At 43.5% G+C, this 22854-nt stretch overlaps 1 protein-coding gene and 1 long non-coding RNA gene across 2 annotated transcripts in view; both read left to right on the top strand.

Moving 5' to 3' along the window:
• FAXC (failed axon connections homolog, metaxin like GST domain containing) overlaps positions 1-22598 on the top strand; it is a 28743-nt gene extending 6145 nt beyond the window's left edge. The window contains exons 3-6 of the mRNA XM_048296194.1: positions 455-651; positions 7771-7988; positions 13600-13716; positions 15255-22598. Of these exons, the coding sequence (XP_048152151.1) occupies positions 455-651; positions 7771-7988; positions 13600-13716; positions 15255-15538 (816 nt within the window). The 3' untranslated portion in view covers positions 15539-22598. The remainder of the gene's footprint in view (positions 1-454; positions 652-7770; positions 7989-13599; positions 13717-15254) is intronic.
• On the top strand, positions 13723-14960 carry LOC125322469. Its single transcript, XR_007202014.1, has 2 exons — positions 13723-13843; positions 14044-14960. It is a non-coding gene; the product is annotated as an uncharacterized LOC125322469 (long non-coding RNA).
• Positions 22599-22854: the final 256 nt, after the last annotated feature.

The following is a 22854-nucleotide window of genomic DNA, read 5'->3' as shown; positions in this document are numbered from 1 at the left end:
TTGGGTAGCGAATTAATTTTTTTTAATGTAGTTTTAACATGAAAAGTGCAGATGTGTGCAGGAACCGAATTCAGTTGTGAGTCCTGTGAGTTAAAACTCCTTTAGAATACCGGGCCCAGTCTTCTGGGAGATCTGAGCATCTCCAGCCCTTAAATAACGCAGGTATTGAAATAATATTGTATCACATGGCATTCAACATAAAAGCATATAATACCTTGCAGGGCTTGGAAATAACTCCATCTGAATTATTGTGTAGGGTAAAGCTGCTGCTCTGGTTGAATAGCCACTGCTACTCTAGAGTATTAATTAAAGAAAAAGGTTTGTTGGATTTGTTGATTTGTTTCTTTAAAAACACAGAAAATTATTTAAAAATATTTATTCTCATTGAAACAGAACCTGAAGGGTGGTTTTTGTCTGTATATTTGTTTGTTTACTTGATTTTTTTTTTTCTTAGAACTATTTTGATGGAAAACTTTCCCCTCAAGGGAAAATGCCTTGGATTGAGTACAATCACAAGAAAGTGTCTGGCACCGAGTTCATTATTGACTTTTTGGAAGAGAAACTTGGAGTGAATTTAAATAAACACCTTGGTCCACATGAAAGAGCTGTTTCCAGAGCTGTGACCAAAATGGTGGAGGAGCACCTGTACTGGTAAGCTTGCATGGCAAAGCTGGCTGTGTTCTTGTGCTGTCAGATCTGCCCCTGAGCTTGGGCCTCGACATGAATGCTTATTTTTTCTCTTGCAGAAAGCCTGGGTACCCAATTATTAGCTTCACAACTCTTCATCCTAGGAAACTGCTGCTCCTTTCTGTGTATGAGGGGGTATGAGCCAGGGATAATTCCCTTGAAAAGTTGTGCTGTGTAAGCAAGGTAAAGTCAGGCCCTTTGGCTGCAGCTTTGTAGAAGGATGCAGCAGTGGGATGCTCCTCTGTCCTGTTCAGTGTGACCTCTGTATAGGAGCAGCCTTGTTAATAAAGACCAAAAGATCAAGGTGGCTGAATACATTTGTGGTTTGGGGGGTGTAGAGGAATAAATCCAGCATTTGTGATGAATCCAGAATATTGTTTTCTTATTTTTACTGATTTTAATTATGTGTGAGTGATTACAGTACGGATCATTGCCTTTCCTGTGACACAGGATACTCCGATTGATATGTGTTGTTGACAATACTGCCAATCAGTAGTGTACAGTGTTAGTCACAGTATCCTAAGAAGCCGAAGTATGGATATGAATGGAAAATAGAGATATAACCTTTCTGGTACTTTATGCATTTTACTGACATCTTTGAAGATAGTACCTGTGATTTCCTCTGTGCTTTACATTTCAGTCCTTTTTAAGTGCCCTTTCCAGTTTGGGCATAGAAGCATCAGGTGGACATGCATCTTGGATGCTGCATTTGCTGCCTTAGCAGGCCCAAGGCTTTCTCCCAATAGTTTAATTTCTAGTATGCATTTAAGTCCTTGCTACACTAAGTTTTGCATTTATGTTGCACCTTTTTTCTTCAAAACAATGTTTGATTTTTAAATTGAATGCATTTACCTGCTTTTTCTTTCACCTTTCGCAGCAACATGTGTACGTATAGTTCTTCAAATAATTTTTAGTGTCTCCTGAGAACAACTTTAGCATTCAGTAATTGGCAGATTGAAGTGATTTGGTTTGGAAATTAAATCTCTGCCTTCCAAGAAGTGTGGCCTTCCCTAATTACACTCATCTGCAGTGTCATAGCCTCCCAAACATGATACAAGCAGCCTGTAAATTAACTTTTCTATTGGTTCATTTTTCCACCCTCAGTTATTACAGCTGCCAAAGGGAGGATGAAGCCTTTTAGTCCCCTAATGCTTCATCTCCTTGCCTTAGTGTCAGTAGTTTCATGGTTCACAGATTTAGATTTAACTGCGTTAAATGTATCATTACTGATGGCAGGCTTATGCTGCTATTGCGTCTCAATTACAAAGTGCTTTCCTCTGTGAAGCTGTGGTCCGTCCATCCAGGCTCCCCTGGAGCTGGCTGGGCACTGCTGGACATGACAGAGGCAAGTGTGGAGGACAGGTGTTGCAAATTCAGGCACTGGCCCAGAGAAGGGGCATGAAAACAGGTGGACAAAGTTACATCAAGAACAGAGATGTGCATGCCTGGATGTGTGTCCCTGTTCCTTTCCTGTGTAGTCACACAGCTGAGTTCCTCCAAGGCATGTATTTTTGTTGCAGTGCAGTAAGAAGTCCAACTTAAGTCTTACTGTATGTCCCTGTGGCTGTACCAGAGGGTCCATATATGTTGGTGAGGTTACACCTTGCAGATTCCTTGTAGTAGGTGTTGCAGTTGTACTTCCTGGAGAACCACTTTGACCATCCTGTAGTTACACCAAAATAAAATCAGGCTTTTGTTGTGTAGGACCATATTTCTCCTTGACAGCATTGCATCTGTGGTTGTGGGATCTGTCCCTGAACCTTCCCACTTCCCACCAGATGCTTAGGGTTTGTTCTTGATGTCCTCGTGTCCCATGGGGAGGAATTTGGAACAGTGATTGCCTTTCTGCAGAATAAGGTATATAAAACCAAGCCTCCAAAGCAGTGATACATAATGTGGTTCCTACTGTTTCATTGCCAGCAGCATGCAGAATAGCTTCATCATAAATAAGTAATACTGTAGTACATTAATTGGACAAAGAAGAAAATTATATCCTGTGGTGTGCTGTCTCTGGGTGGAGCTAATCGTGGTGGATGTTCAGCATTTCCTCCAGAAGTGTTTAGCTTTGCCAAGGCAGTTGCTTATCCTCAGCAGTTAGTGCCTCTTACAGGTGGAAGTGGCTGCTCTGGCTGGAGATGAGAGCAGTGCGGGGCTGCTGAGAACCTCAGCCTCTGGACACCCTCTCTCCACCCGGGCTGTGGCACCTGGCAGGGCTCAGGCAGAATGACAGCAAGTGAGCATGCCTATTTCTGTGCTGGGGTTAGACCATATCTCTGGGATGCACAAGACTGATTTGGAGCTGGTGCTGGAGCTCCAGTCCCTGGAGAGTGCAGTAAGCCATCAGGCTTTTGCTATGTTTAATTGGCAAAGGAAAAAAAGTCCTCTAAGCTGAATGGCTGTTGGGGTGAGCCAGTGAAGAGCTGGAAATGGAACAATTTTGTGGCTCTCACCCCAGGTCCTGGATCCAATGCAGACCTCTGTCATCTTCTGTTGGCTTGCTCTGGGTCACCTCCACTACCTGCAGTGACCCTTGGGCCCCCAGAAACCAGTGGGGTACCCACAGCCACCTTTGGGGAATGCGTTGGCTTTTTGGTGTAACTGCAGCACGTTTGTGGGATCAGATCTCTGGTTAAGAGAGGTGTGATTCTCACTTCCTGCTGGGCTCGACGACACTGCTGGGATTCAGGTCAGGCAGCCCCTGGTGCTTGAAGGGCTAGCAAGTGCTGCGAGATGCTTTCTGTCTCTTCGATCTCAGGAGACGGAGCGTAGGTCGGTGGCACTAATGTGCTTAGTGAGAACATAAAGCCGTGAATATTTGGCTTAAGCAGACTAACCCATTAGATTGGTTGAGCTGTATTGTCAGACACAACTGTGGTGATTTATAAATGTGTGTGTATGTGTGTGTATATATATATATATACACACTTGCAAATACATTTGACTTATTTCTTGCTTTGTCTTTGAAGAAGCAAACATCATATGTGATGAATGCTTGAAGTACAGGAAGAACATGGTATGAGAATACAGATGAATCTCACTTTGGTCAGTATTCAGACTTGCCATGTGTTAAATGTAAAATATTTTTATAATGTAAATATGCTTAAATACATCAAGCCAATTTTAAGAGCAGTGTCTCTCCTACTGCTAACAGTGATGAGGCTTGAATGCCGCTGGAGGCTTAAATGCCAGTTGCCCTGAGAAATTGCACAGCAGGTTGGGTTTCTACAGCTGATTGTGGAATGAATTTGTTATAATACTTCTGTGTTTCAAGAAATTCTAGTCTGCACAGGTTCAGATATGAAAAATAACCCCCAGTTCACATCCTTGTGAATGCCTCCCCCTTGCCTTGAAGTTCAGACAGTTTTGGGATAATCAGGCAAGCTGCTGTTGATGAGTCACTTTCTTCATCTCCTCGCCTGATTTATGTATTGAGGCCAAAGCTGCTGTTACATTTAGACTTCGGATTTACCCCCACAGCATTCCTTTTTAATGCATCATTGTTTTATTTATACTCTAAGATTTGTACAGATGTGCTGGCACAAGTGCGAATGGTAGTGTTTCCCAAAATGCTTCGTTCAGGCCAATATTTAAAATAATTATGTCATCCCATAAATACCTACTCTAGTGTAAAATGTATAGTTATGCTGTACTGAAGTAGATTATGTAGACTACCCAATTTCTGGCATTTCCTAACCTTTTGTAATATTGATAATATTCCACTAATGTAATCTGAGCAGAGGAGTGATGGGTGGAATTAAATGCTGAGAAGCGTGTTTTGGTAGAAGACACAAATTAATGAACCCTTGAATAGAATTCTTTTAACAAAGTGCTTGTAAAGCCAGTTTTAAAAGTGTTTTTAACTCTCCCTTAATTGGAGCCTACTTTTTTCCTTGTTTTGTGTACTCAGAACCATAAAATTTTGGAAGTGAACTCTGTGATTGTCTATTTAGCTGCCTTAATTGCTCATGTAAATTTGAGATTTGGGACATGTAACAGTTCTGCTCATTCAGAGTGACAAGCAGATGTCTTAAGATTTGTGCTTGACAGTTTAGCCTAAGCAGGATTGCCTAAATCCTGTGCAGTTGTCTGTTGCTGTCCTGGTCATTAAACACCTGCTCTGATTTCTGCCCCTTCCAGGCCCAAAGACCTCCTCTCCCAAGGCAAGCAAGTTCCCCTCTAGGGAACTGTATTTTTGCTTTAGAGTATGGGCTAGTTAGCTTTGTGGGAAACCTTGTTCATTCTGTTTTATGAAATTCAAACCATTTTGGACATGGTTGAGCACTCTTGGTGTGGTGCCAGCTCACTGGTGTGCTTGGAGTGAGCAATTATGATGGCAAGTCCATAGGGCCAGGTTTAATCTTGTACAACTGCGGTGACTTAAAAAATGCTGCAGTGGAATGTCCTGTGTTCTTTTTGTGTTTTGTTTTGGCTTCTTTTTCTTGTTGCCCTTCTCCAGGCCAGGCCTGTTGTCCTAAAGCAACTAAATTGTATTGCAGAGTTGCTACATGAGGCAGGTCAGGTCCATCCTGGGGAAGGAGGGTCTTTGCAGCAAGACACAGCAGTGCTTTCAGAGAGCAAGTTTTTCTTGGCTTACTCAAGTAATAAATAATAACTTACAGATTGGGAGAAGAACTCATTGAGAGCAGCCCTATGGAGAAGGACTTGGGGGCTCTGGTGGATGAAAAAACTGGACATGAGCCAACAGTGTGAGATGGCATCCTGAGCTGTGTCTAGAGAAGTCAGGGGAGGTGATTCTCTCCTTCTACTCTGTTTTTGTGAGAGCCTACCAGCTCTGGGGTCCCCAGCATAAGAAAGATCTGGACTGGTTAGAGCAGGTCCAGAGGAAGCCACAAAGATGATCAGAGGACTGGAGCACCTCTCCTGTGAAGACAGGCCAAGAGAGCTGAGGTTGTTCAGCATCGAGAGCAGAAGGCACCAGGGAGACCTCGTTGTGGCCTTCCAGCACTTAAATGGGGCTGATAAAAAAGAGGGAGAGTGACTTTTTACATGGGTGGATAATGATAGGACAAGGGAGAAGAGTTTTAAAATAAAAGAGGAGAGATGTAAATTAGGTGTTAGGAAGAAGTTCTTTACTCCAAGGTAGGTGAGGGATGGGTTGCCCAGAAAGGTTGTGGATGCCCTATCCCTGGAAATACTCAAGGCCAGGTTGAATGGGACCCTGAGCAACCTCATCTAGTGGGTATTATCCCTGCCCATGGAGTGGAAGTAGATGATTTTTAAGGTCCCTTCCAACCCATGTCATAGTATTGTAATTATTTCCTAGTGTTCTCATCAAGAGTTCTTCCTGTTCAGAGCTGTACCTGCCGAAGGGACCTTGTCCTTTGCCAGGCCTGTGAAACATGACTACTGCAATGTTCTGCTCTAGAGAGTGCCCTTATGCCTTCAGCCCGGCCTTCTTTCCATCTGTCTTAAATCCTTAAAACCGTTGTTCCTGGAACAGGGCAATCTCACACCACGTCTTCCAGACAAAGTCAGTGCTTTACGAGTTTCAGTAGTTCTTTACTGCTGTGCTTGTTGGCTTCATATTCCTCTTGTGTTGCTGGTGCCTCTGCTAAATCTGGCTCTGATTCAAACTTTGCATTGCTGAAACCTGCTCAATGACTTGAGTTCATCCATCAAGTTTGAAAAACAAGGACTGTGCAAAACACCCCATTAGAAAAGTGATATTGAAGCGCGTGAAATGTCAGCAGGATGCTTTTGTTACAATTACACAGTGCAAGAGGTTGTGGAGAAACCTGTTGAGGGTAGAAGCCATCAGTAGCAGAGCAGGTGCATTTTTGTTTTTCCCTGTTTACACATTTGCAGCAAAACCTGTTCACACCTCACTGTTACTGACTACAGTGAAACCAGTTAGAGCCAAAGGCACTGAACTGCAGTGGGCAATGTGAGTTTGATAAAATGTACATTATGAAAAGAGGTCACAGGACTTCTCCAGGAGATACTGGGTTTTTTTTTTTGTTTTCCTTTCCTTTCTTGAATTAGGTGTACCATATCAGCACTAAGGGAATTATGTGGAGTTGGAAATATGTACAGTGATAAAACTGAAGTTATATTCCAAACTAAAACAATGAAGCCTTGGAATGGCTTGGAATGGAATATGTGTATCAATTCCCAGTGTCTCAGACCCCGCAGGCTTCATATGTTTATCTTGTCTACTTTGAGATGTCTTTAGCTGTTTTTCCAACATCCCTTGAACTTGGTGACAAGAGTTATATATGTGGTCTTTTTAGTTTATTTGTAATTTCTGAAGATGCTGGATATTAAAAAAGTTAATGTTTCTTAATTCATAAGTTTCTGGAGCAACAAATCAAGATATGTTTGCCTATAATATTAGTAAAGAACTAAAACACATGTAGGAAACAAAAATTTAAGCTGATGAGACAAAATTTTATGAAAAGACTTTTTAAAAGAATATTATTTGCCATTCAATAAAGCATGGAAGGCAACAGAGTCCTTTAGAAATGTCTCTCTCTTAAAATCAACATTTTGAAGAGAGGAAACTGTACAGGAGAAAACCGACCCAATAACCACTACCTCTAAATTTTTTATATTTTATTTTTAAGAGATCGTGTTATTCTTCGTTTCTGAGCAGAAGAGAGCTCTTCTGAAAAATTACTGCTTCAGTATTTATGTTGGAGAAAAGTTACTGCTTTCCTAAGTGTCAGCAGTATAGAAAGGAGAAAGGTTGGTGGGAAAGATTTATTTTTTTGGGGGCTGTTTTGTTGTCGTTTTGCCCAGGTCTGTGCAGTGAGTCGTCTTTAGCTAATGAATCCATTTGGCACTGCGTTATGTTACACGAGTTTAGCAGAATTCTGCAGCTTTTTCTTTATATTTCGGCGTGAATCTCTTTTTCTCCTGAAGTGAGTCATGATTTAATGAGAGAATAAGCACTGGGCAGTCTGCCTAAGTACTGCAAAGTAGATTTGCTCTGCTGGCACTCCGAGTTGCCTCTGAGTCTGCTGTTTGTGGAAGCTACTTCTCCATCAGGTCAGTGAGTGCTCACCTGCCCTGTTGGGCTCTCTGGGAATCATGCTGCTGTAACTTATTTCTGCATCCTTCTAGGACTTTAGCTTATTGCCAGTGGGTGGAAAATCTTCATGAGACGCAAAAGATGGTTTCGCTTTTTGGTCCCTTCAGCGACTTGCTGAAGTGGATCTTTTGCCATCTGACCAAAGGAATCGTGAAGCGGGAAATGTACGGCCATGGCATTGGGCGCTTCTCGGAGGAGGAGATGTACACGCTGATGGAGAAGGACATGCGGACTCTGGCAGGCCTCCTGGGTAAGGTACAGTGAGTTGTGGTGCTCTGTTCACAGCCCCTCTCTCCACAGGGTGGAATTGACCTCCAGTGCTTCCTGACAGCTTGATCACACACAAATAATCTCATTTTGGCAGAAGCAAGAGGCTGTCATTCAGTGCCTTCCTTGCTCTGGCAGAGACACTGTTTCTTTTCCCGCTGTGTCTAGAGGCATAAGAGGCTTCCTTCTCTGAGCACTGAGTATGTGTATGTCGAGGAGCAAACCTGCTATTTTGGAAGAGCATTTGGCCGTATGAAATTAGGAAAATGTAATGTTTAGTTCTGCAAATGAAACCTCTTATTAATACCTATTGTGGGGGGGTGGGGTGGAGTGTATGTGTCTCATTTTTTACTTCCTGGTTGTATTTCCTTTCCTGTTTTTTATTTGTGGCTGTTTGACAGATTGTTGTGGGGTTGCCTTTTGAAAACCCTTTGCAGATGTTATTTTGATGAACTGCACTTTGTTGTGTGTGGTTAGTGTCAGCAGCTTTATTCAAAGCTCCTAGTAGGGGATGGTTCTGTGTTGTCAAAATAGGTGGGTTTAAACCTCTTGGTTGTCTTGGGTGAATCCCATACAGTTAGTCTTAAGGTTGACTTCACTTACCTAGAATTACATGAACCTCATCTCTGTTGCTTGGCTCAGGCTGAAATCTACACTGGAGCTGTTTTGCACTGGGCTTCTTGCCTTCTGGTCCACTGAGAGCTAAGCATATTGTGCATCTGTGTAAAACTTGCATTTTGAGGAACTGATGTGGGGCAGATTGTCACTTCCCATGAGCTTATGTCTCCCTTGTGCAAGAAACCAAGAGAGATGGTACCTGTGTGGCTGCTTTGTTCCTGTAACAATTGCTTTAAAGAGGTGGCTGAGTGGAGGACAGGAAGATGCCTCCCTGCCCTGTGCTGCAGAGGGGGGACACACTGCACATGCTCTAAAGAGACAAGTGTGGAGTGCATCCAAGTGGAACAAGCTGGGGAGAGCCCAGAAGGAGACAGAAGCTGAGTGCTTGCTGAGAAAGGGAAGGAAAAAACATGCTTCTGGACTTCAAAGCTGTTGTGGAAAGGAAGGTATTTGCAGTGGACCCAGATGGGGCTGTGTAGAGTTTTCTGTAATTTTGTTTTCTGAAACAAACCTGTTGAGTTTCTGGATTGGGAACAAGGTGGAAAAAAAGAGCTGAGGTGCATGGACACAATGGGCAAGGGGAAGATTTGTTGACAGCTCCTCTTTTGACAGCACTTTTTTCTGATAGATTTTGTTTGTTAACAGAAACAATTACCTATTCTAGTGCCTCTTCAGAGAATATCTGTTGTTTGGAGCTTAAAGAGGTCCCTTTTCTTTCAGAGGGAGGAAGGGAGGGAACAATTCATTTTAGAAGAGGAGGTCTGGTCGTACCTGCTGCAGAGCTGTGGCCAGCTCAAGGTACTCTCCTCTGTGGGACTACTGATGCTGTAGTGTTGAGATTGGCACTGCATGGCTCCATGCTCATCACAAGGAGGAGTGGGGTTGCGACAGGAGCTGGAGCAAGTTCAGTCTTGTGACTTAGTAGCTCAGCAAAGCCCCCTGTCTGTCAAGCTGAAAGGAGTGACAGTGGATATGTCTCTGCTAAAGTCATCCGTGTCTGCCAAGAGCAGACAGAACCTTCAAGAGAAACTAAAATGTGTGCCCGAATACCTGTAAAAGTCTCTAGATTTGCTTATTTCTGTGGAGTCTATACTGACACTCAGATTTGTAAAATTTCAAGTTCAAAGGGATCACATAATTATCTAGACAGATCTCTGTGGATTAGACTGCTTGACTGCTGTCTTGAGGCCTGTGCCTTTTCGCTGGCTTGAGAATGGCTTTCTAAAAGCTATCCAATTCTAATTATGAGATTTCAGCAGGTGGAGGTGCCACCACTTCTATTAGTAATTGCTGGCAGATGTTAGTCACTATCTAAATCTGTTCAAAATTGGGCTTGTTTCAAATGAGAATTTGTTCAATTCTAGCCTGCAGGCAGATGCTCTTCCTAGTTTTTTCTCCCTTCGTGGGTGGCTTGGGTCATCTCCCTGTGAAGGTAAATGCTACAATCAGCCTCTAGCTTTTGTGGGAAATGCACTGGAAATCCTCAAGCACTTCTTCACTATATCAAGTTTTTAATTGTATTGTACATATGTTACCTGCAGAGTTTTTCTTCTTACTTCCAGATTGTTGTTGAGAATGTGCTTGTGTACTTTAAAAGGCCTTGATGGGCATTTGCTGTATTCCTGTTACGTTATTACATTACCAGCTGTATATCGTACATTTTTTTTCATCTTCCTCTCTGAAATGGATGTCAGATTAGTCAGTGTGCAGTTACATGAATCATTATATTTTCCATTTTGATTATTGGTGAGTTTGTCTACTTTCCTGTAATTGCCTTGATTTTCATTAACATCAGTATGCTCATGTTTTCTCCAGCCATCTGTTTATGGTTGGGTCTACTCACCGTGGCCTCCAGGTAGTATCCTGGAATGGGGACAGGAGGTGGGATGAAGACTTCCTGCCTGACTAGAGGCTCCCCTGTTTCAAAGGGGGAAGGAGAAGGCAGTCAGTCAGCTTATTGCCTGCACAATCTTTGTGAGAGTCCCCTCCATATATATGTACCTAAGTGTTTTCCCAGAAGAGGACGTAGTTGGGATTTTGGCTGTTATCTTAAGAGCTTGAAAATGATGTCTATGGTGCAGAATAGCTGCACATACCAAACTGTAGCTGTCAGCCATTCAGGCATATCAGATTAATGCTCCCTTTTTTAACAGGGGCCATTCACATGGGAAACAAGAATAACTTTTAATTCTAAGAGCTGCTTCCAGAGAATGATAATGTTGCAGCTGCCAGTTCTTACGACATTCGTTTTGACTCTTCCAATCACATATTTGGTGCTTTTTTTTCTTTATTTTTATTTCTGAGAAAAATTTTTCTGTTTCCCTTATACCTATTTCCCTGACAGACTCCTCCAGATCTTATAAACATGGAAATTGGAGCTAATCCCACTGTGATGGATCAGCCTGTCCCACTGGTATCATCTTTCTCTCTGTCCTGCAGTCTTTAAACCACAAATGTAATTTCCTTGTATTGTAGCAGTTTACTACTGCCTGGTAATAGTGTAAGAAAGTCTGGGGAATGAGCATAAGAATTAGCAATATATAAAAATATACATTTTGGTAATCGTTTAGAAGAGGCAAGTGAGTGAGCATAAATCTGTTCGTGCCCTCTCAGCTGTCTGCCTCTCAGACTATTTTGGTAGATGGGGACTTTGAGCAGGCCAGCACCTTCCTGAAGTGGATTTTGGAAAGCATTTGATGCTTTGTGGAGGGCAGGGGTGCTCAGAGCTGAAAATTTAGAGGTTGGACTAACGTGAATGTGAGCCTCTGAAGTGAGTTAAGTGCCCTGTAGCAGCCTGCGAGTGCTGTACATGCCTCCGTGGAAGGGTGCAGGTCTTCTGCTTGTGTCTCACAGACCTGTTTCTTGCCGGGGTTTCTTGACCCAGTATCGAAGTAGCTGCTTTTAAATCCTCTGGTGCATGCATATGTAAACAGTGGTGCTGTGTACTCTCAAATTCCTGGGCAGTGCAAAGTTGATCCAAGTCCAGTGTGACCAGGTGATTTCATTTCTGTTGGATTATCCAGGAGATGCAGAGAGGTGTTTGAGATGACCAGCACTATGGCAGCCTGGATATGACAGACACTGTGTAATCTTGCCTAAAAACAGACACAGATATACCTGATCTCTCAGGAAGTCTTCTGGACTAAAGTTGCACTGGAAGTTTTGAGAACAGGTTGGAAATGGTGGGCGAAAATGTGCACAGATGCCATATTTTGTGGTGCAGCATGCCTTAAAACCAGATTTGGAGTTTTATGATCCCACAGGTTTGTTTTCTCCTCTTGCCCCTTGTTTCCATGCACCTGAAGGTGTGGGGTGTTTTGCCTGGGGAATCGGAGGGTGGGATGGTTTAGCCCTCACTCAGTGCCTACTTTAGTTGTAGGAAGATGAAAATTACAGTATTTCTTCCCAGCACGACATCATTATGGATTGAATTTCAAGACCCAGTTGTATGGTGCTAAATTCCTGGTGCTGGCATATAACTGTGGTTTAGGGACCAATTTTTGAGCTATGTTTGAGACTGATGAGTGCTTAGGTGTCAGATAAATACTGAAAAGACACAACATTTACCCTGTACAGAGTTTTCAAACAATAGATTGATGGAACTGTGAAAGAGCTGGGGAGAGTTAACTCCATGTTCAAATGACATCTGACAGGCCAGAGAAGGTTATTGTTACTGGCTGTTCCTGAGCACTGTTTTGCTGCGCTCTTGTGCAGGGGGGTGGCAGCATTCCTTGTACTGTACATTGGAATTTGATGCATTTTACACTGGACAGTTCCTCTGGACTTGCTCAATAAACCTTACACTGAATAACCTGCTGAATTACAGGCAGCTTGGAAGAATGTCACGGGGAGATGAGATAACGGGATTTTTGGAATTCAATTAGGTACCACATTTCACAGAGTTTATAGCGCTTTGGGCTGAAGCAGGAGCAGTGCAACCAGCTAACTTGACCTCTGCAATACTGCCTGTTTCACTGTGTGCTCTGTGCGTGGTCTTTGCTCCAGGTCTCCTGCCTGTGAGGGGAAAACAAGTCTACAGTGCATGTTTTGTTGCAGACAGTGGCTTTGAAACACGTATTTTCTTCCCTGTCTTAGTTAATTATCCATCCATTTGTGCTGTGGTGGCCATTTAGGACCACCATGACACTGGGGTGCCCAGAGAGGTAAACAGAATTTCTGTGTGGAGCAGACATGTCCCTCCACTGTGCCAGGCCAGTCCCAAAGGGCTGCTGTTTCACTTACTGCCTGCATGCCTGACACGCCTCAATTTGATTTCTATCTGTCAGGAGTCAGTGGGGATGAGGGCACCGCAGTGGTGGTGTGTGAGAGGACCTGTTCACTCCTGCCTGCGGCTTTGCCCTCTTCCTGGAGATGCAGGTCATTTCTGAGCAGGTCTGACTGGTGCATCCATTTCATCCTGAGCAAACAGGGAGAGAGGAAAGCTTTGGGTGTGACTTTTCTTTTTCCAGCTGATCGGATGAGTAAATTGAACCTGGATCTGCATGGATGAGAGGTAAAGAGTGACCAGCTTCTTTCAGCAAGTTCATGATTTTGAATAGTGGTTGAGCGGTTTTGGGTTTGCACCAAGGTGAAAATGGTGCTTTCAGGCATCTTGTAGCTGCAGATCAGATTTTAAATGCAGCTGAATGAGTACAATGTGTGAGTGCTGCCAACTGTGAGGAGCAGAGGAGGTTCCTTGGCCAGTGGTGGCTCTGTAATTGGCCTGGTTATAGAAGTCATGAGCACAGGGGAAGCTGCAATAATGGATTTCACTTGCTGAACCCTAGAAGTGGCTTTGGTACCATACTCAGTCTTGAATCCCTGTCTTTGGACAAGTGAACCTTTTAATTTAAATAATTTCACTGAAACAAATATGCTAAAGGTGGGACTGTGATTTTTTTTTTTTTTTTTTTTTTTTTTTTTAATTTGGGGAAAAGTGACATCCAGTCAAGAAATATTTGCTGTTGTATTTACAGGTGACAAAAAGTACATTATGGGATCAACTGTTTCCACTGTTGATGCCACTGTCTTTGGACATCTGGCACAGGCAATGTGGACATTACCAGGGACTCGACCAGAGAGACTAATCAAAGGTAAGAAAGCTCTCTGATTAAAAGCTCTTGGTGGCATTTTCCATGTTTAAACTCGGAGTACCTTGGAACGACATTTTGAAGACTGCCAGTACTTCAGCAGATTGTTCTTGCCTTTCATGTAGCATTTGTATCCTTCAATGTCGTTTTCTCTTTAATGTTCTACACAGTAATTGTTTTTATTTCTGCACTTGATCTTTTCCCTGTCTAACGTGGCAAAGCCTTAAAGCCTCTAAGGAGTGAATGCTGGGTAGAGTATGAGAAAACAGAAGAGTAGCCATTAGCCAAATTCTGCTGAACTAGTACTTTCCTTGATAGTAGAACTGCCAGTGCTGTTGTCCCACTGAAATTACAGCCTTTGCTGTTCTTGAAGATGCCGGACAAGGAAGAAATCCAGCTTGGCTTTGGAGTCGCTTTGCTTTTGCATGAGTTGGAAACCAACATACCCCTCCTCTCCACAGAGGGTTGTTTTTTTGTTTGATTTTTTTGGTGGGGCGATATAGATGTTAAAGTACATCTTGCATCCCTTTTCATAGTAAAAGATAGCATGAAAAATGGGGAGAGCTAAGGAGGAAAAGGATGTAAAATAGTGTAAAAGGAATGAATCTGACCTGTAAACCTACTCTGTGCAAGAGAGCTCTGCTAAACCTGCGGTTAGGAGGCACAGACTTAGTCTTTTCCTCAGATAATGAGCACTTGAGAGGAGGATATAAATATTGGCTATGCAGTTCTTCCCTTTGATGTCTGGGGCATCATGGGTAAAATTCTGAAGGGCTCATTGCTTTCTGGAAGGATTACTATGCTTGTTGAATTAGTTCGTCTCTAACGAAAATAAATAGAAGATAATAGATTGAAATACCCAAGCAGTGTGGTTGATTCTCTGTACCCATCCACCTACTCATGCTGTTATGAGTACAGGTTTTACATGCACTTCCCCTTTAATACACTGTTATTTCTTTCTTATTTGAGTTCTTTTATGCTTTATTTTGTAAGCATACATGTATTTATAAACATGAGGCATAAGATACTAAGGCTGGGAGCAGTAGGAGTGAGCCTGTGGCCATATTAAATGTGAATTTATGCTGCAGCCAACGCTGCCATCTGCTGGTAGACCCCCCCAAATTCACTGTATTTAATAAGCGTACTATGCCATCTCTAAGATCAAATTCTGTCTTTAGGAACCAGGTGTCTGCAATTAAGAAAAAAGTTCTACTCAAAACCCATACAATATTAGTGTCTTGTCTTGATTTCTTTTTGTAGAGGTTGAATTTGGGATACTTACTTTGCTATTTGTGTGAACATGCATTTGCAATTATTCCTGTGTAACCCTTCTTGTTCTGTGTAATACATGTTTTAAGTTACATTAAAGTTAAAAACAGAGCTTCTGAGAGGATTGATGGCATCTTGGAATTTTGAAGCTTCTTTGGGAAGACCCCGTACAGTTTGTTTCCAAACACAGATACTGTGTTTTTGCATCATCAGGTGAGTTAGAGCATTATTGGCTGGATATATTTACTGAAGTCTGTTGTGTTGTGTTGCAGGTGAACTAATTAACCTTGCTATGTATTGTGAAAGAATAAGGAGGAAATTTTGGCCAGAATGGCACCATGATGATGACAACACTCTGTACGAATCTGAGGAAAGCAGCGAAGCAAGCAAGACTTACTCCCCTTTGCAGGACTTCAGTTTTTATTCAAGGACAGAAACATTTGATGAGGAAGGGAACAGTATTTCCCAAACCCCTGACACAGATTACACTGGACACTCCCTCTTTGATTCAGATGTGGACATGGATGAGTACAGAGATCAAGAACAATGCAAGTGATATGTACAAGCGTCTCCCATTGTGCAGATAAGCTGTTTCTTGGGATCAGTCTGATTTGTTTTCTTCTTCAGGTCAGGGAGAGGTTTATACCACTTTGGAAGAGACCATTGTGCTTGATTCAGCTGTCACATACTGCTTGGACTATTTCAGCTGTATTTCATTTTGTGTAATTGTTCAGGTGGATCAAGGTAAACACATTTAAAACACACATGGGCAAACTGGAGGTCTAGAGGGTAGCAGGACCTTTTAATCTGTTTTTGTTGATGTTCAAAACCAGATCCCCCATTCAAGTGGGACGGACTTCTGGGAAGTGGAAAATTTATCACAACTGGTTTGTGTTGATATCTTTACAGCAGCGGGTTGAGGACAAAAATGGAAGAGGTATGACTGGCACAGCTTTCTTCCATGGAAGAGAGTGATTGATGCTGTAATGAAAAGGCCCTGGTGGTGTTGGTTGACTGCCATTTCAATATAAGTCAGTGGTGTGCCGGGGTGCATCAGATTCACGCAGCACCCTTCCCTGTATCAGCAATAGTGTGGCCAGCAGGACCAGGACAGTGACTGTCCCCCTGTCTCAGCACTGGTGAGGCTGCACCCCAAATCCTGTGTTCTGTTCTGGGCCCTTCACTACAAGAAAGTCATTGAGGTGCTGGAGCATGTCCAGAGGACAGTGAAGCTGGTGAAAGGAACTGGAACACAAGTCATGTGAGAAACAGCTGAGGGAGCTAGGGGTGTTTAGCCTGGAGAAAAGAAGTCTCAGGGAAGACCTTGTTGCTCTCTACAACTGCCTGAAAGGAGGTCGTAGGGAGGTGGGGGTTGGTCTCTTCTCCCAAGTAACAAGCTCTAGGATAAGAGAAATGGCCTCAAGGTGTACCAGGGGAGGTTTGGATTGGATATTGAGAAAAACTTCACTGAAAGGGTTATCAAGCATTGGAATAGGCTGCCCAGTCACCATCCCTGGAGGTATTTAAAAGCCACATAGATGTGGCACTTCGGGGACATTGGTGGTGGACTTGGTAGTGCTGGGTTAACACTTGGACTTGATGATCTCAAAGGTCTTTTCCAACCTGGAAGATTTTGTAATTTGGCAAAGTTTCAGGGGAATTTTGTTTGATAGCTACCAGTACTTTAGGTGCATATATTACAGCGTCTGCAGGAAAGAACTGCTCCCAGTTCTTTTGGAGATGGTCAGGGAAGGATGGAGGAAAATATATTCCTGCAGAAAGGAGCTGGCTAGTGTTTCTTATTCTTTGCAGAAGGTTGAAATCACCACTCTAGAATATTTTTATTTAGGAGGGAGATGTCAGTGTTAACTCCTCTGGAATGTGTGTTGGTCAAATTTCTTCCATGTTTTTGAATTACTATTATGTTTCTACTCCCTGCCCATGACTGCTGTCTGCTATTTCTAGGCAAGGCCAAAGAGCTGGGATTTGTTGCTAAAAGCCTGGTGTGTCTCAGCAGTGGGTGCTTTGTGCTCTTCACCAACAGACATAGCACACTCATGAAGTTTGCAAAGCAGTTTGAGGTATTAGTAGGCATGGGATGCTGTGTAATTGCAAGATGTTGGCCCAGATAATGGAATGCTTTATAGCTGCTTGGGAAGGTGCTTCAGTGGGTGCTGGGCACTGTGCTAGCTTGCAGTGCACAGTCCCTTAAGCCAGTGCAGGGAAGGTGAGATGGGACAGTTCCTTCAGCACCGCCATGTGTGCGGGGAATTCAGATACTGAAAGCATGACCAGAACTGGATCTAAGTTGCCTTTGCTAGCACCTCTGTGGATCTGGATCTCAAAACAATTGCAACATGCTTCATGTTCTTGTCTCCCTAAATGCAGATGAGAATAAATCCATTGGATTTACTCACAGCTCCAAAGTTGAGCATGTACTTCAGTGTTGCTTGGCCACGATTAGTTGATTTTAGTAGAAAGAAGAGAGCATATCAAACGTACTGAGCTGTTGTGTTTTTAAATATGCATATAAAACTGGGTATTCGACTGCAGACTTTGTTGGTGGCCTATTTTGATTATGACTTTCTCAGTGATTTACAGTTAGAGGAATCAGGATCCCTCAGCAAAATTTTTATAATGTGCTGGTTTGCCAAATGTTCTAGGAGTGGACAGGGCAGACAACTGCTTTAGGATGATAATTGTTGGTAGTTGTAGTGAGTCTGGAGCTTGAAATAACTCCAGCATTCAAAGAATAGCTTGCTCCCTTGGGTTCTGGAGTGCTTCCTCTGGGGAAACATGGAGTTAACCGTGGCTTTGAAGGCAGGGACATCTTTGTATGCAGTGAGGCCCCAGTTCTGTTCATGCATGGGAGCCACTGCAGTGAGAGCTGACAAGTTTGTTGTGAATTTACCCCTGTTTCCAGAATCCCTAGGCATGTCCTTGGAGCCATGTTCCGGTCAATGTTGTGGGCAAGTATCATTTGCAAAGTGAACCAAAACTGAGAAGGAGGAAGATATCATCCAGTTACTTGAGACCCTTCTCAGGAAACTGAGCACAAGGGTAGGGCACAAGAAGATAAGTCTTGGGCTTGAAATTGCAGAGGTGATGGCCTGAAATGCCTGTGTAACTCCATGGCCAAGTCAGGAGAGATTTTATCTGCAAAAATGTAGGTATTGATATTCTGAATGAAAGGATAAAAAGCTCCTATTTAAAAGCATTAGCGTGTTGGAAATTCTGATGGAGGTGTTCTCACTCATTTACTGATGCATGTTTGAAGGGTGTGCATTCTCCATTCGTTCCACATTGCGAAGTGTGCTTGCAGCAGATGAGTCCTAGTCATTAAAAGCCCAGCCTGAGTTCAGCAGACTGTATCACCTTTGTAGCTTGGGTGGGCTGACAGATTTGTCCATGGCAGTGGCCCTTGAAGCACGGGTTAAGCAGAAGTCAGCGATGTCGCTGTGCCCTGCCATGTGTGTGGCCGATCAGGATTTTGTGTGGCTGCAGGCAGTGGTGGGTGCAGAGCCAGGTGACACCAGCGCGGTGCACAGCTGGTGCCACCATGGCATCGCTGTCTGCCAGCGCTTGGAGCTGCTGCCGTGGCAGGTAGAGCTGATGCCAAGGCACAGGGACCTGTGCCAAGGATGGAGGTGTTTTGCAGGGCTGTGATTATGTTCTTTGCTTTTGTGTCAAATAACTGGTGTGTCTCAGCAGACGCTGAACCTCATCCTGACCAGCCAGGTGATGGACATGCCTTTGGAGGAGGTGAAGAAGGGAGAATCAGGAGGGTTGCAGAAGGGGAAGCATCTTTTTGCTGTCAGCTGAGTTTTTCAGGGTTCATCGCTGAGGTGAATGTATTTTGCAGCTTATCACATGCCCTTCCCTTTCTGAGGGGCTACTCAGCTTACTTCAGAGGAGAGGTTAGTTGAGAGAAGTTAGCCAGCTTTGTCCTCATGACAGCTACTCTCAGTAAAGTTTGCAGTTTTGATTTTGGCCGTGTTTCAAATTAGAGGTGAAATTAGGAAATGGCATCTCTAAGAATTTATAGGTGTAGTATTTTGTCCAGGCAGGGTAGGAAACCCTTGGGTTTATTTGTCCCTTCCAGAAAGAAATACTGACTGTTAGACCTCTTTAAAAGGATTTAATCCATGCATTTTCTTCTGAAAGCTGTCTTGGTAAATGGTTGTGGGGAAACAAAAAAAAGTTTAAAAAAATAAATGAAAAAGTGTTCATTCATTTTGATTTGCATGGAAAAAAAAAAAAGATGTGTTTTCTTAAAAAGGGAACAATTGTTTCTGACTTTCCAAAATTTTGCTAAAAGAGCAATGTTTTCTTAGTCCTGCAGTGTCTTTTTTTTCCCCCATTCCATCTTATCTATTTTTAATGTTAGTGCTGAGGGGCTGTACAGAACTAAAAATAGTCGGAGAGCATCTTTATTTCCTTTTGGCTTTTTTCCCTTTTTTTTTCTCCCTCACGGATCAAAATTGCAAGTGAGTCCATTGTAGGGGTGCTGGAGGTCCAGACTGTACTGCTGGCGGGGTTGAGGGTCAGCAGGTGTCTCTGCAGCCATAAAACCTGGGACAGCTGTGAGTTGCCAGCTGCATGGCAGGTGAGCTGGGATAGCGACTTCTGTCTGGAGCTGGAGGCTGATGGATGCCACGATGTCGTGTCTGAGGTGACACAGACCACATAAGGTTTTTCCCTGGCTGGGGGTCCCTCTGCCACAGCCAGAAACTCACTGTGGAGTTAGGAAGGGTTCAGGGGCCTTGACAAGAGTCAGATGTCAGTGAGGTGTCTGAGACCATCACAGGTACCAGCACCAAACCTGGTCCCAGCCACAGCCCCAGCCTGGTTTGGGGTAGATGGTGGTGCAAGGTACTGGCAGGAGGAAAGCTGTCTTGGGGCTCCTCTGCACTGTCCAGCCCCTCTCAAAATAGGGCAGGGGAGCCCTTGGATGGTCATTGGAGGAGGCAGTGGAGAAGGGAGTTGCCAAGTGGTGGGTCTCTGCAGGAGACTCAGGCTGCACCTGTGGCCTGGCTCATGCCACAGTTCCAGTGGATGGGTGGGACCCCTGCTCTGCTTATGAGGTGGAGCATGAGCCCATATCCTGGTGAGGAGACAGTGCTGTTCCTCCTGGTTACTTTACCCTTAATACTGCCAAAGGCTGAGTACTGCCTTTGTGATCCCATAGTGCTGCTTTAAAGATTGAGTAATTGGCTTGCCCCTCATTTGGCGCATGGAAGTTTAAAGCAAGCCCTGCATTTCCAGTGGAGTTAGATTTGAAGCAGTCTGTTGGGGTTTTTTTCATGTGAGTTGCAGTGTTTGACTGTGTGACACACTGTGATGTCAGAAGGGATTTGTTTACCCCTGTTGGTCTCATTGGCTCTGTCAGCAGGGCTCACTGTTACCGAGTGGGGGAAACAGGCGCTGGGATGTATAGGTCCTACAGAAATCCTGCAAATGTGGTGTTTGATTTAAAAACCAAACTGAACCTGATGTTTCAGATCTGGAGGACTGTTTCTATCCAATTATAGCACTGCAAGTAACACATTTTGATCTTTAAAACCTTGGCAGTGTCCCTCCAGATCTGTATTCTCTTTGAAAAAATACTGCCTGAAATATTTCTGCAGCAACAGTTCAGGCACAAATTTGCTTTTGTCAGTGATGTCTGCTCAAGTAATCATGACAGTTTCATACTGTTTTCCTTGAAAGGCCTGTATCTGTCAGATGCTAAGCCTTACAAAATATTGCCTGCTGGAAAAGCGTGTTATGTGCAGATTTATGCAGGGCAGCTCACCAAGTGAAATTTCTGTGGCAGGGGATGAATTCAAGTGGGTCTTGTCCTTAGATGTTTGAATAAGAATTTGAATCTGTTTTCTGACAAGTAGCTGTTTGGCCTAACCCTCCTTCTGTCCCCAGATACTGCAAAATTATGATTTAGGCATGTGATACTAATAAAGCAAATTATGCTCTCTAAATGCAGCATTAAGTTGGGTATACGGTCCAGTATCTGGGACACAGGAATGGGTACCCATTGGTATGAGTCATGCCCACACATCTCAGCAGCTGTGATCCAGAGGAGCACACAGGTCATACTGTTTAATCCCATGGGACCAGAGGTGACTCTGAATGACTGCAGTGGCTTTCAGCAGTTGATCAGAGCTATGGGGTATGCATGAATGCTGTGCCTTGGGTATTCCTTAGTGCAGGGTAGACTGTGCAGGGGCTCATTTTGGTAGCTGTGGTTCTGATGAGGTGTCAGCCTGCTGTCATCCCGTGCCCGTGCTCGTGCTGCAGAGACAAGGGTTTTTTGGAATGAGCATTGGCAGTGAGCACAGCTTTGAGCAGGTGAACATGGGCTGTCGTATTGAGCTGGTGTCCTGTGGAGGGAAGGTGTTCCCTGCACCGCGTGTGTGGATTTAATTGTCGGGCCAGTGACCCCAGTCTTCACAGCTTTGCCTTGGTGGAGAGAAGGATTTGCAACATGAATCGGCTCTGCCTCAGTGATTTGGGGCAATCCTCTCTTTGATGGCCATTGGGGAGGGCTCCTTCTGCCTTCATTCCCTATGGAGGCACCCCAGTGTGAAATACTTCTCAGCAAAGGTTTCTGCAGCTCTCTGAGCAATTTGGAAAGTTAAATGGTATTAGTCTGTGTACAGCACAGGAATGCCAGTCACTGAAAACATTGTGTGTCACTACAGTGATAAACTCTTAGTACTGCATCCTGGTTGCACCACTCCCAGGTTTTTCAAGGCCAAAGAGATCGTGATGGGCTTTTGGTCAGACTTCAGCATAAAAAGGATTGTGGGATTTCGTGTAATGATTTACACATTCAGCTCAACAAGCTAAAGCTGAAACATATGCTTCCAAAAGGCATTCAACTTCTGCAAAATAAATAAAATCCTGCCCCACTTTGAAGTTGTTGACAAAAGTGCATTTACTTCAGTAGTGCCAGAGTTTCCAGCTGAGCTTCCAAGTGACCCCAAATTTACCACTTTTCTCGTTTCTGTCTAATTATACTTAAGTAAAAATTCACTTTATTGGGGACAGTAAGGCAAACAAGATGTGACTGTTGTTCTTTTTTAAGCTCCCTAAAAGTGCTTTTTTTCGGCTGCACTGGTCATGTTGCTATTTTCACTGGGCACTATGATTGTGTGTGTTCTTCCCTCACTTCTTGATTCATTCTTCTGACTTATCTTTCCTCAAATGTACAGGTCTTTATTTTTCAGGATACTTGAAGAATGCAAGTCCCAAAGACAGGGGTGTGCAATCCAGCAAGAATAAAGTATATGTAGATGTGTATGGACGAGGGATATACCCAGCTAGCTGCAGTGTGCAAGGTTTAACTAACAAAATGAAGCAACACATTTCTAAATGGGGACTCTGATGCTGTAGCTGCATTATCTTGTTTGCCTATGAACTACACAAGACATATGTTATTTTAGCACTGTTATTACTAGTTTATAAAGAAAGCCATATTTAAAATTGTACACTTAATTGTAACATAACTTTAAATTGTGCACTGTGTTGATCCATGTACATATATATGAAGATCTGTATATTTTGCCTTTATGCTGTATGTCATTGGTGTGTAAATTATAACTAATGGATCTAAAATACCTTTCTGGTTCATGTCCTTATTTCTGTAGAGCTGTGAACAGCTGAGAGTTTCTCTCTTGAGAGTGGGGATTGCATGAAACTTTAATGGCCAGTCAGTTAAGCCCTGATCTCCCCAGGCAAACACTTTAGCTGCCAGCATTGTTTGAATGGAGTCATTCTGTCACTGATCCCCTCTCCCCTTGACACTCAGGAAGGATTTCAGGGTGTAGCACAAGAGGAAGGACTGACATAAACTTGGGTGTGAGGAGGGGGGTT

Source organism: Corvus hawaiiensis, chromosome 3 (assembly GCF_020740725.1).
Source record: "Corvus hawaiiensis isolate bCorHaw1 chromosome 3, bCorHaw1.pri.cur, whole genome shotgun sequence".
In the NCBI taxonomy this organism is placed as follows: domain Eukaryota; kingdom Metazoa; phylum Chordata; class Aves; order Passeriformes; family Corvidae; genus Corvus; species Corvus hawaiiensis.
The sequence above is the reverse complement of the archived record's forward strand: the minus strand, read 5'-3'. Positions and strand labels throughout refer to the sequence as shown.